General features: G+C 54.6%; 1 protein-coding gene across 3 annotated transcripts in view; it reads right to left on the minus strand.

The window, feature by feature from the left end:
• Positions 1–975: 975 nt before the first annotated feature.
• COLQ (collagen like tail subunit of asymmetric acetylcholinesterase) overlaps positions 976–13,825 on the minus strand; it is a 62,863-nt gene continuing 50,013 nt past the window's right edge. For all 3 annotated transcript variants that reach the window (XM_057740307.1, XM_057740305.1, XM_057740306.1), the window contains 5 exons: positions 7,675–7,814; positions 6,452–6,571; positions 6,045–6,165; positions 4,110–4,212; positions 976–2,455 (listed from right to left, as the gene is read on the minus strand). In XM_057740307.1, the coding sequence (XP_057596290.1) occupies positions 2,386–2,455; positions 4,110–4,212; positions 6,045–6,165; positions 6,452–6,571; positions 7,675–7,814 (554 nt within the window). In that variant the 3' untranslated portion in view covers positions 976–2,385. The remainder of the gene's footprint in view (positions 2,456–4,109; positions 4,213–6,044; positions 6,166–6,451; positions 6,572–7,674; positions 7,815–13,825) is intronic.

Raw genomic sequence — 13,825 nt, forward strand, 5'->3', positions numbered from 1 at the left:
TGCTCCCTATGCCCTGAAGTTAGTGTTTCAGGGGAGGCCCAAGGCCCACCTTCCTGGATCCTTCATCTCTCCATTTCAGAATGCTGAAGGTGGAGAATGGCTGTTACTATATACTCAACACGTGACCTTGAACCCTTCCATTTCCTGAGCCTTTCAGAACCCTCCCTAGAAATAGCTGGAGACAGGCCTGCTCTAATACTGTGGGGTCCAGGAATAAAAGGTTGGATGGAGGCTCCCACACATTTACATTAGGATTGAACTGACATACTGTTATGCATTAAATAGGTTCTGCTTACCTGACAAATACACTTTTATAAAGACCTGGGATTTTTAGATTCTGCAAAGTCCTGTGGCAGCACAAGGAGAGCAGGCCGTCCCCAGCCCTGCCCCTGGCACATCTCACACCGGGATGTACGCCCACGTGGAGACCCACCTGTGTCCAAGCTCCATCTACGACCCCTGCAGACAGCTTATCCCTGGCCACCCCTCGTGCTTACAGGTGTGTACGAGCCACACTCGAGAGGACAGTCGTTGGAGAGGGCTGTGTGGCCCTGGAAGCAAGCTCAGGACCGCTCAGGTGGGGAGTTAGGGTTTCCTGGGACCTGCAGCATGGAGTGTCACTTTGGCCCTGTGGGCAGGGTCGCATCCAGAGGAAGGCCAGAGTAGTGGCCTCTAAGGAGTGGGACCCAGGACTGGACCCCCCTTGGTCAGGTCGGAGGGCAGTACTGGACCTCCGTTCTGGCCTACACAAGACCATAAAGCAAGGCCGGGGTGGGGCTGGGTGAGCAAGACTGGGCTTCATGACCTTAGACCTCAGTTTCCTCCCTTGTCCACAAGGAAGCAGGACTACTTCCAATTCTAGAACCTTCTGTAGAGTCTGGGAAGCAGACTTGATTTCAGAGCCCTCATCCCATCCAGCAATTCTGGGACACCAGCCCCAAACCCCCAGGGAAGAGAGTGCCACAGTAGGGAGGTACACTGTCTTTATTTCTTGATTTCCCATCTGGAGATGCCAGGGTGAAGGTGGTGGCTTCACAGGGACAGATGGGGGCCGTGGGACAGCAGCCCAGGACTGGCAGTAGAGGCTGAGGGAACCAGACGGATCAATGTGTCCACCTCTGAGGACACGACCCCAGAGTGGTCTCGCCCCCTACCGGCCACCAGCATAATGCCTAGTGCCAGAGACCCAGGCACGTGACATAGCCTCGTACACAAGCCCAGGAGAGTCCCTCCAAGATCTAGGAGCAAAGGGGCAGATCCCACGTGAGGTCTGCCGTGGGGAAGACGTCTTTCCCAGACACAGCTAAGCCCCACTCAGGACACGTGGTGATGAAAGGCAGCTCACGGACATGCAGGACTAACCATCCTTAGAAACGGGGGGCTCGGGCACACGCACACAAGGACAAGGCTACGCACCACGGAGACAGGGAGGGAGGTCCCAGGGCTCACGCGAGGCAGCAGGCGGTCAGGAGCTGGCGCCCGGGACAGACGCCATCTCTGCCCAGAGCACGTACTCAGTGGTGGGGCCCGGACGGGAAACTAGGTGGCAGTTTCCTAAGGACTCAGGGAACACCAGCGGCCGACCTGCTAGCGAACGTCCTGGAGGAGAAATGCACACAGGGGACATTCACAGGACGGAGGTCCAAGTGCACAGAGTCAGGAGGTCAGGATGGCGCCGGGGATGGGGAAGCCCCAAGAGCACCCGCTTTGGGAAACATCAAGAAAAAGGCCACTGCTCTGCTCTCGTCTACCCAGCAAGCACCCCAGCTGCAGAGCGCAGGTTTGGCGGCAGTCTCAGTACTTGTTCACAGTTGGGGCTCTGCCTGGGGAGCTGCAGCCACACGAGGCCGTGCTTGGCTGTGGCCAGCTGGGGCGGGGTGGGGGAAGGTCCCTGGGTGGGCCCAGACCTGGGGGCCACCCCCAGAGGTGAGGCCCACTTCCCTTATCTGTGGTTCCCAGTCCCGAGGAGCCCTGGCCAGCTGCCGGGTGAGAATGCCTGCATCTCCAGGGGTCAGAGGAGCCACGAGGCCTGCACCCCAGACATCCCCAGTGAATGCGAGCAAACTCCAACAGTCTGTGTGCCTAACAGTGCGAAGCCAAGTCCACGATGTTCAGAAGGAAGGGCCCTGTAGGCCCGCGATCTCGCCGGAGGGTCACAATGGGCGTGTGGAGGAGGCCCGGTACTTGGGGTTCAGACAGGATGCAGCCGTCCTAGCTTCTTCCAGTTGGACTGTGTTAAAAGCACGTCTTAGCAGCAAGAGTTTGTCCTTGTTTCTGTTGCATGAAGGTGGTGGAAGCTGGACCAGGACGGGGTGAGGTCAGTCTGCTGAGGGTGGAGAGGCTGCTGCCGGTCCCGTGGGTGCAGCCGCCTCCTCCAGGCGGCCCTCAGGTGAAGTAGCGGCAGGGTGTGGAGTCAATGTAGCAGTACGGGGTGCACCGCAGGGCTCCGTACGACCTGCGGGGGTGGACACGGGGCAGTGGGCGGGAGCCCCAAGGACGCAGCCACGCTCTAAAAGGCCGCCTCGCGGGACTCTGGTCAAACCTCATCCAACAGCTGCCTCCACTGATGCCTTCCTAAGGGCCAGGGCCTCCACGGAGGTGAGGGGCTTGGGGCAGCCGAGTCTAGGCCTCTGGGGCTTTTCCCCTGGAGTCCGTCTGCGGGATCTGGGGGGGAGGGGTTGGTAGGTAGCCTCACTCTGAATGCAGCCTCTCAGAGAGAAGCGCCCCTTTCTCCAGCGCTGTCCATTAGACCACACTACACTACTCCCATGCTGTCCAGGATGGCAGGCACTGGCCACATGTGGCTATTGAGCTCTTGCAAGAAGGTTCATGTGAGCGAAGAACTGGATTTTCACTGTATTTAAATAGCTACATGCGGCCAGGGGCTACCTCCGTGGAGAGGGCAGCCTACACTCCGTCAGCCCAGATGCTAATTCCAAGAAGTGTCGTATTGATACGTCACACCCATATTCCATATTGACAAGCATCCCCTGAGGCTTCTTAGGATGGAGAGCATACCCACGGAGAGCCGGGGGTGAGCCCTGGGCTCCACGTGGCTCTGGCCCCCAGGTCCGATGGTCTACACTCGGCGGTCCCCGCCTCTCTGCAGGGGCCTGGCGGGAGCCTCCCTGCCTCAGGGCGGGGCAGCACACACAGACACACAGGTGAGTGGGGTCCGGGCCCACCTTCAGCACTCGCAGTCTGAGCTCCCCAGCCTGGTTTGATATGTTGCTATGCATTTGGGGGTGGACACCGGGAGAGACCCCCTTGGAGGAGGGAGACAGGCCTGGTGACCGTCCCCCAGCCCTGCCGAGGGCCTGGGTCCAAGCCCACAGAGGAGCAGGGCTGAGGGGAGGGCTGCACAGACGGACTTCCGAGGGGCCGGCCATCCACTCTGGGCCAAGAGAGGAGCGGGACGTGGACTGGAGAGGAGCAGCCGCCTCAGCTTCCCTAGAGGCTACGCGCCTCTGGGCCCAGGGGGGCTGAGGGAACGGAGCCCAGGAGACCCTGCTCTGGGCGTGGGATGGGCCCCCACAGAGCAGAGGCGCTCAGCGGGCTGGGGAGATGTCCTCGTGGAGGCCAGGACACCAGGATGCCTGTCGTGAGCCATGTGAACACCCGCTGGGGGGGTCTCAGAAACAGCCGCAGGGGATGCTCGCAGGGGAGGCTACATGCTGGGGTTTTCTTGGAGGAGCCCGGAGTCAGCAACCTTAGGTAATAAGGCTGGTGGGATCTTACTTGCACCCATGGGCCTGCTCGGTGGTTCCAGAGAATTCCGGTTCCAGATGCTTGATTCTCTGAAATGCCCGGATACCTCCCCCCCCCGGCCCCTCCCAGGCGGGCCCGCACCCCAGGAGACCAGTGTGGTCACGGGAGCCACTCCGGGGGCTGCTGTCCAGGCCCAGGCGGAGCTGTGAGCGTCACGTGGGGGCTCTGTGTTTAGCACTGTCCCCCCACGTGAGCAGGGACCGTGCGTGGTTCTGCGTCACCACACCTCAGTGTCCAGAACGCCCCAGGAATGCAGAGGTGCTCAGGAATATGGGTGAAGAAAAGGGGAGGCAGGAACGGGGAGGCCAGGGTGAGGTCACAGCCTGAGAAGCGGTCCCTACCCGGGGAGATAGGTCTCGCAGGTCAGGTGGCCGAAGTCAGAACCGTCACAGTCCTCCACGCCCCTGTGCCGGTGACCATCTCCACAGTAGGCTCGGCGGCAGCCTGAAGGGACACAGGAGGTGCAGCCCTGAGAGGGGGCGTGGCGGGGGGGACCGCCTGGCAGGACTGTGTGGCCTGAGGCCCCCCACACACACACACACAGAGCCTGCACCCTCCTGGTGGATGTCCACAAAGCTTCAGACCCCAATCCCACGGATGGAGGCTGGGCCCGGCCCAGTCCTGCCACTTGTTAGCTGAGAGCTTCTCCGAGCCTCGGTGTCCTTGTCCCCAACCTGGGGCCTGGACGTTGCTTCCGTCGCAGGACCACTGTGGGTTCCCGCCAGGTGAGGGGAGGGAGACGGGGCGCACCGGGCACGTGACAGCCTTGGTGGCTCTTGTCTGTCTGCAGGGAGCTTCCTGTGTCCCCTGGGAGCCGGACCATCTTCCACAGGGCCTCTGTTCTCACACCAGGGGAGGGGCCAGCAGTATGAACCCACCCTCATTTTTATTGGCTTTGAGACGCTATTAGCTCCCTCCTGCTGTGTAACCTCCACGAGGGGCAGAGGGACTCCAGGCAAAGCCAGCATCCTCGAAATCACCGCCCAGGAACTGTCATGGGAAGTGCAGCTACACGGGGAGAACCAGCTGCTTTACCCCGCACCTGCCCCTGTGCACTCTCATCCTCCCTCCCGCTGAGCCCCTCGCTGGAGAGGAACCCGCCTTTGCACCTACTGGTTCCCAGCCCTGAAATGCAGCCTGGCTCCACAGCAGAAGCTCCTTAAAAACAATGCAGTGAAGGGACATGGGGCCCTTACTACACCCAGACAATCCACGCACACATCAGCCACAGAATCTCACAGAATTGAAAGGCTTGAGCGGTTGGTGCTGTTGCACCCATTTTTCAGCTGGGAAAAGTGAGGCCCTCCATCACCCCACTCTGAGCCTGAGGTTGACTCGGTGGCTTTCAGAGCCTGCGTGCAAACTCTATCTGACTCTGAAGTTCATGCTTTCCACCTCACCTCCTGCTTTTGTCACTTGGTTTTTTAAAAAAGGAGAAAGAAAAGCAACGCCTCAGTGCTGTGCTGCCTGCCTGTCCTGGAAGTGTCCACAAGTCTGAAGTGGCTTGGCGGCCCAGTCCCTCAAACAGAGCTCTGCTACAAAGACTCCACTAGAAGGGAGTCCTGATTCAGATCCTTGGCTTTTCCAGTGTGCCTCTCAGTCATGCATCACTTTTATCTTTTGATAAGAATGTGGATTAGAATGTGGGTTTTGGGCTTCCCTGGTGGCCAAGTGGTTAAGAATCCACCTGCCAATGCAGAGGACATGGGTTCGAGCACTGGTCCAGGAAGATCCCACATGCCACAGAGCAACTGAGCCCGTGTGCCACAGCTACTGAGCCTGCGCTCTAGAGCCCTCAAGCCACAACTACTGAGCCCATGCACCGCAGCTACTGAAGCCCACGAGCCTAGAGCCCGTGCTCTGCAACAAGAGAAGCCACCGCATTGAGAAGCCCACACACTGCACTGAAGAGTAGTCCCTGCTCACTGCAACTACAGAAAGCCCGTGCAGCAACAAAGACACAATGCAGCCAATAAATAAAAATAAAATAAACAAACAAACAAGTAAATAAATAAATAAATAGAATGTAGGTTTTGCCAAGAACTAGGATTCAGAAAGAAGGGAGGGCCTGGTGGCTTCTCTGGGGCCAAGATCCTTGACAGCAACACCATCTCCGTGCTTGGACGGTGGGAGGGTTCACGTTTGGCCTGAGTGGGGAGGGTCGTGCCCCCAGCAGCCCAGCTCTGGCTCTAGGACTGTCCCAGACCAGAACAGCTGGTGTCCAGGGCTTGGCCTGATTCCACCCGGTGGTGGCAGGTCAAGCGGGGGCCACTCACGGATGCAGTCGTCACCCTCATCTCCGTTCCCGTCGTCACACTCCTCCCCTGGCTGCAGGACCCCGTCCCCGCAGGAGCCACGATGGTCTCCGGGGTAGTCCACAGGGTAGAAAGGCGTCAGCTGGCCAGAGAAACACAGCACAGTTGTCAGGGACGGTGTGCCCGGTCGCGCTGGGGACAGAGGCTCTGGGTAGGGGCAGGGCAGCGAGGGCAGGGCACTCCTCTCCTGTGGCAGGAAGGCTGTGCGGGGCTGGGGGAGGCTCCACGTGGGGAGCTGGGGCTTGGAGAGCTCTTGGAGTTGGGGTGAGGGCTTAGCCTTCATAGAAAGCTCTGCGCCAGGCCTTCCCTTCCTTTGGCGATGCGACCCTCTGCCGATGGGGAGTGTGCTGAGTGTCCGCCTCGGGTACCTGGATGGGGAGCCAGCCAAGGCTGTCCTTGAAGTACAAAGACCTCTGGTCTCTGCGAAAGGCAATGGCGTTTTGGGTGGTCAGCCTCTCAAGCTCCTCCTGGTTGTTGACCACAAAAATCTGCCAGAGAACACACTGGTGAGGATTCCAGAAAACACTTCTACGGGGGGCAGGGGACGAGCCAGAGGAGGAAAGAATCCCTGTCCTTGGGCTGGTGATCAGTGGGAAGGGGGGTCTGCATTTATGCTCCTGCATCCCTTCTGTGGTGGGGACCAGTATCTTCATCCCCACATCTTCCCAATCTAGTTCCTAATGTCTGAGTTTGAAATAAAAATATCTATCGAGGTTTAAAAATTTTAAACATTTAAAATGTTACCAAGACTTAGAGGGAAGATGGGTATATGTGTATAAAAACGGATGATTGAACCTGGTGTACCCCCCCCAAAAATAAATAAATAAATAAATAAATAAATAAATAAATAAATAAAATGTTACCAAGACTTAAATAAAAAGATGATATCATCTAATCAGGTCATTCAACAACTGGACATGATCCTCAACAAAATTCTTATACTCAAAGGTGTTCACGACAGTATAATGTCTATCAGGGAGACGCTTAGGAGCACCTGGTATGTATCTGACAATAGCTGGGCTTTGGTTAAATAAATCACAGCACAGCCACGTGATGGACAGATTATTAGGTATCCATTCAAACGATGAATTGATGTCCGGGTTTTACTTCAGAATAATCCAAGGGAGGGTGGGCTGTCATGAGTACCACAAAGAGGAGACAAGATTAGCCAGGAGTTGAGAGTTGTTGAACTTGGGTAAAGAGTACATGGAGGTTCCTGACACTATTTGTTCTGCTTTGGTATTTATTTGAAGGTTTCTATAATTTCCTTTTTTTTTTTCTTAAAAAAGACAAAGAAAGGAATTCCCTGGCCGTCCAGTGGTTAGGACTCCACGTTCTCACTGTCGGGGCCTGGGTTCAATCCCTTGTCAGGGAGCTAAGATCCCACAAGACACATGGCACAGCCCCTACCCACCCACCCCCAAAAAAGACACAGAAAACGGACCCCAAATCTTGGTTTTCTTCTTTTGATTTTCCCTTATTTTCCAATTTCCTATAATGAGTTTGTGCCCAGTATAATGTGGGAAGTAAGTTTTACTAAAAGGTTTTTACAAAGCCCGGGGAGCCCTGATTCTGCCCAGAAGAGCCTTACCACAGGAACTCGCGGGGAACTAGACCCGTACGCAGACTCCCCGTAGGAAGGCTTATTCACATTCATGGTGGGGTCACAAAGACATCTTCCTGGAGGCCCGGGAAATCCTCTTTCCCCTTTGGGTCCCATTACAAGGTGTCCTAGGAAGCAACAGACTGCTGTTACGAGAGCAAAGGAAGAGAAAACCTAACAGCCCAGGGAGGTGTCAGCAATCTTCAGGACAGAAAGAAATTTGAATTCCACAGTGTTTCAGAGAGGCCTGGAGGAGAGGTCCAGAGAGGCACTTCTGGTCCAAAGTGTGGGTTCCCTTAACCACGCTGGGTGTGACTGTACCTCGCCCAACCCTCCTCCTCCCTTCCCTCTCTCTCTACGTTAGAGACCAGACAGATAGGCATTCTACTTCCCAGACCCCCGTACCCCTGGAGGTGACCATGGGCCATAGCGTCAGCCAATGCAAGGTCCGTAGTGGGAGAAGGGTGAGCGTCTGGGAAAGTATATCCTGATAAGGGAGAAGCATAGCTGGAGGGAGACATAGCTTCCTCCTTCCCGTCTGGAAGACAGACAAGATGTCTGGTGCCGAACCAAAGCCAGCCCCTGTCCGCCCCTGGACTTCTGTGTTGTAGGAGGAAGACAATCCCCCTTTATGTTTACAGCATTATTAATGAGGACTTCTTGCTGATGAGCACATTGGTGGCTGATAACGTTCATTATTTTTTTACTCATTTTATTTTGTTCTTATACATAGGAACTTTACAAAGGGATTTTCGACGGTGGGTTTCTTTGATTTCTTCTGGCAGAAAACGGAATGTTCGAAAATGCTCGGCCTATTTGTTCTTCCCTGATTTTGAAGAGTGTCTGGAAAAGATATGATCAGGAAATTCGCTCCCTGCAAGGTGGGAGACCTGCTAGGGTAGTAGTTCTCACCTTTTTTCTTTTTAAATTTATTTATTTTATTGGCTGTGTTGTGTCTTCGTTGCTGCAGACGGGCTTTCTCTAGTTGCGGCGAGTGGGGGCTACTCTTTGTTGTGGTGCGTGGGCTCCTCATTGTGGTGGCTTCTCTTGTTGTGGAGAACAGGCTCTAGGCACGTGGGCTTCAGTAGTTGTGGCACACGGGCTCAATAGTTGTGGCTCACAGGCTCTAGAGCGCAGGCTCAATAGTTGTGGCACACGGGCTTAGTTGCTCCGCGACATGTGGTATCTTCCTGGGGCAGGGATCAAACCCGTGTCCCCTGCATTGGCAGGTGGATTCTTAACCACTGAGCAACCTAGGAAGTCCTAGTAGTTCTCATCTTGATGTGTAAAGGCCCCGATGCCTAAGCCACATTCCAGACTAATTCCATAAGGAATGCTGAGAATGGAACCCAGGGATCCATACTTTTCAAAGCTCTCACGATGATTCCAGTGAGCACAAAGGTTGAGAGCCGCTGGTCTCGGGAAATGGTCTTTGCACAAACCCCCCCACCAGACTGTCCTCCTCTTCACCCTCCATCTCTCCCTCCCCAGGCATCTCCTGGCTCACTCCTGATCTGGATTCAAACATCAATTCCTCAGGGAAGCCTTTCTGAACCTTCACACTCCATCCTGTTCATACTGAGTACAGTTTCTTAGTTCCCTAGGCCTTTTCTTCCTGGCACTTATCTCTGTGATTCTACACACTGAGATTATCCAGGCCAGTTGGATCTCCCCCAGGAGAATGTCAGCTCCACAAAGGCAGGTGGATGCCTGTTTTCACTCACCAGGGTGTGGCATACAGTAGGGCCACAGTACACGCTTGATGATCGAATGAATGAATGAAGACTAACTGGAAAGGGAGCGTCTTCAGAAAAGGCTAGAGGTCCCGCTCCGGTTGGCAGAAAAGTGCTAGAGCCAGAGATATCCAACAGGGAGAAAGGAAAGAGAGGAAAAGATGGGCGCGGAAAACAGAAATAAGTAAGTAACCCTCCTCCTGGGAAAATAAGGGGGAGCTTGGAGACCAGCCAGTCGTTGGTTTCAGGTTGCCTAACTGTATCGAGGGCAGCGACCAACTGGGGACATGGTTTGCAGATCCCAGGAGGGTGGGGAAAAATGACTCCAGGGGAGAGATCTGGTCAGAACCCCAAGGAAGCAGCTGCAGCTGGAGGAGGAGACCCCAGTGGGAATGCCCACAGCCTGAGCCTTCCTGAGCTGGTGGACCGTCGTGTCCAAGGTGGGAATGCTTCCAGCCTGTGGGGAAGGGAGGCTTGCCAGCATCTCACATCAAGTTATGGCCGTTTGTTCCAAACAGAAATACAAATACACTCTGGGAGGAATGCCAATCTCATGCTCAGAGAGAGACTCCACCAGCTCAGGAATGTTCTGGGGAGTTAAGCACCTGGGGAAATTGAGGTGGGACTTCTTAGTAACCAAGGATGGGAGGGCATGGGAGCCGCCTTCCGGCAGGCTCTGTGCCCCGCACCTTGTCCTCCAGAACCACAGCCTCAGAGAGACTCAGGAGTTTGTCCCATTATCCAGCTAATTAGTGGCGAGGCTGAGGTTGTAATTCATGTTTGACTTAACACTCTGCCATTCAAAAGACACGTGTCCAAGAATACTGATGCTTGCAGGAAGCTGGCAATTCCCAGGTACCACATTGATTCACTTATGCCCTGTCTGGGGCAGGAAGGACTCAATTAAATTTGTAATTTGGTTTTCGCAAATTACATCCTAAAGGCATTTTGCTCTTGTTCCCTCCCCTGCCCCCAGCCCCTCTTTCTTGGTTAACTGGGGTAATAAGAAGCTCCCGCCCCCTGCACCTCCGCAGCACCATTCTGCCCTCCATCACTGGGCATCAGATAGGAGAACAGGATGTGGCAGGGAACCTGCTTCCTCCCTGCCCCCTGCCATTTCCCTGCCACTTCCTCCCAGCTGTCCAAGGGCAGTGGTTACCCCTGCCTGCTTCCTGCCAGGCTGCACTGAAGGGCATAGCCACCCGAACTCGCCCACCTCAGCCTCTCCCCCATCCCCGGGAGCAAGAGGACCCGGCTCCCCATCTTCGCCCAGGGAGCCTCCCGTCTTCACTGGCCAGTGCGGTGGGAGCAGGTCCGAGGGAGAACCTGGGAGAAGGCAGAGGAACCACAGGGTTGCCCTGACGTCATGCCCATGGAGAAGCTGCATGGCCACGTGGGAGGGTCTTGGGACCAAGGGTCACAGACTGATTCTGTTCCAGGAGTGGGCTCCGGTCAGCTCCATGACCTTGGGGAGCTCCGTGATCTCTGAGGCACAGAGTTCTCATCTATAAAGGGAGGGTTGGACTAGGCCAGGGGAGTTTAACCCGGGGTCCACAGAGCCTGAGGATATCCCAAGATGGATCGGGGGCAGGGGGTCTGGAGCTCTGGGCAATAGTGTGCAGAAGCTGGGGTGTAGGTAGACACACTTTTTTCCTGAGAGTGGAACTTTATCAGGCTCTCAAAGGCAGCTTCAGAAATCACTTTGGAGGGCGGTTCCAGCTCCTGACGATGACGCAACTGGTTCCAGGCACAGGGACGGGCTCTTTGCAACTCCTCCCTCTCCGTCTCTCCCCATCCCCCCAAAACACTTCCAAAGAGCAGGGTTCTCGCCCCATTTTCTTCAGGCCCCTCATGCTGGGAGGTTCCCCCGAAGGGAAGTGACCCAAAGCAAGGCACAGGGAGGGGACATCACTCAAAGAGCTGGCGTGCATCCTGCTTGGCTGCCGTGCAGTAATCCAGGTGCGACAGCTGGGGAGCCGAAGGAGCCCAGGTGTGTGAGCACCTGCGAGGGCAGCCCCGCCCACCCCACCTGCCAGGTGCCATGCGGATGCAGAGCAGACTCAGCCAAGACCCTGCCTCAAGGACCTGCCCCCTAGAAGGAAGAAGAAACACATCTGCAGAAAACAGTTACCAGTGGAGGGGCTTTAGCAGATGCTATGTGGGACTGGGGCCCGGGGGAAGGAGACCCTTCCAAGGACCAAGGAAGGCCTCATTGAGGAGAGGGCTTTGAAGGAAGGAGAAGAGTCGGTGGGGTGGACCAGAGGATGCCAGGAACCCTATTTCAGGCCAAGTGGACCCAGAGAGACTGTAGGAATATGCTCCAGCTCAACAGAGAGCAGAGTCCACTGATGGGCAGAGGGCGGTGAGGCTGGGATCCAGCAGAGGATGGGGTGGGGGAGGGGGAGGGAAAGAGGGGGTGGGCATAGCAGGCTGAGAGAGAAGGTGCTAGAGAACCACGGAGAGAAAATAGGGTTACGCTGGCCCTGCTACAGGGATGGGGTTGTCCAGACAACACAGCGGGCATCTGAGGGAGCTGCTGAGGGTCTCCAGGCCTTGCCCTTCTTACCCTACCCCAGGCCCTAGGAGGGAACCAGGATTCAAGTCAGATACACACAGTGAGACCACTAAGGTCTTAATTTGCTAAGGACGCCCACCAACTGCACATCCGCTGGCTATTCCTCAGTTTTGTGAGCCCCTAAATACCCCGAGGGCCAAGAACATCCCTTCCAAAGGCAAAACCCGGGCTTCAGGCGTGCTCTCAGCCTCTGGGGTTGGCAACTCAGGGTCATGGGCTCAAGGGGAACATTATGCATATGAACCAAGGAGGGAGAGGACTGGCTAGAAGAACCTTCATAAGGATCATCCAGTCATCACAGGGTCTGGGCATGGACACAGGGCCTGAGCTGCATCTCAGTCCAGCTCCCCAACAGATAGAAATAGGGGTGGCAAGATAACTTCTTGAAGTCGTTGTTTGTCCTTCTGTTATTTTCTCTTTCCTGATTTCAAGGAGGTGGCAAGACTTTGTACCTTCTTGCCCTTGCTGAGAACCAGGTACTATGTGAAGACTTTTGCCTTCTTTTCTCAAAGGAGAAAAGCTCCTACAAGGGGCAGCACTGTTTGAAGAGCATGAGGAGGGAGGGGCTGTAGGTCACAAGAGGAGGGATAGCCCCAGATGTGGGAAGACGGAGTCCCCAAATCCTGGAGCAGAGACAAGTTCTCAGGAGGAATGGCTGTGGGGCCCTCCCAGGAAGGTTGAACTTTAGGGACCCAGATTCCCAGGCTTGGAGATGACCTGATACCCAAGCTTGGTGTGAAGATGGTGGTCACACGTCTGACCATGTGGTCTCGGACAACAGGCATTTCAGAGGTGAATGGGGCACATCAAGGGCTGAGGGACCTCCTGTGATGTTTTTCTGCCATAATTCTCCAGGATCTTTGCCCCACTATTTTGTAGCAGTTGAAGAAGTGGAGAAAACCACACTATTGCCTGAGATTGAATTTTCCTGGTATCCTAGCAGGTTGGAGCCTCAGAGTCAGTTTTCATTTGGTTGAAAGGATCTAACAAAATGACATTTCTTGACCATCCCATGATGTGGTTGTAAACATTTCCCTATAAACACAGTGGGGAAAAGTCCACTTTGGAATTTTTAAATGCCTTCATTTTCTTAAGAAAAAAATTAGAATAAAAATTTTGATTCCTTTTGTATAACTGAGGACAAAGAATCTTGCACAGTCCATAAACAGTATTCTTGGACCTAGAGGTGCTGTGTTTATATAGATGATGTGCTATGAAAGGCCTTCCTTTGAGCTGACAAACTAAATAAAAGGCTTAGCTCCTTGGAATTCCTTGGTGGCGCGGTGGTTAAGAATCTGCCTGCCAATGCAGGGGGCACGAGTTCGATCCCTGAGCCAGGAAGATCCCACATGCCACGGAGCAACTAAGCCCGTGTGCCACAACTATTGAGCCTGTGCTCTAGAGCTCGTGAGCCACAACTATTGAAGCCCACGCGCCTAGGGCCCATGCTCCACAACAAGAGAAGCCACTACAATGAGGAGCCTGTTCACCACAATGAAGAGTAGCCCCCACTCTCAGCAACTAGAGAAATCCTGTGTGCAGCAATGAAGACCCAACACAGTCAATAAATAAGTAAAATAAATAAATTAATTTAAAAAAATCAACAACAAAAGACTTAGCTCTGCAAATTAAACAAGGTAAAACACGGTAGCAGTGTAACTTATGGCTCCTTCAATGGTAGACTTTCATTTCTTTATAGTGATTTCTTTCTATATTTGACACAAATCTGTAAGGACTCTTTCATAACATTGTGTAAGATAGACAAATTTGCAATGTCATCTTTACTTCTAGGTTTAAGAGAATTGCTTGGAGCCATGAAATGTTTTTCTAG

The sequence above is a fragment of the Hippopotamus amphibius genome, chromosome 6, assembly GCF_030028045.1.
Source record: "Hippopotamus amphibius kiboko isolate mHipAmp2 chromosome 6, mHipAmp2.hap2, whole genome shotgun sequence".
Classification (NCBI taxonomy): Eukaryota; Metazoa; Chordata; class Mammalia; order Artiodactyla; family Hippopotamidae; genus Hippopotamus; species Hippopotamus amphibius.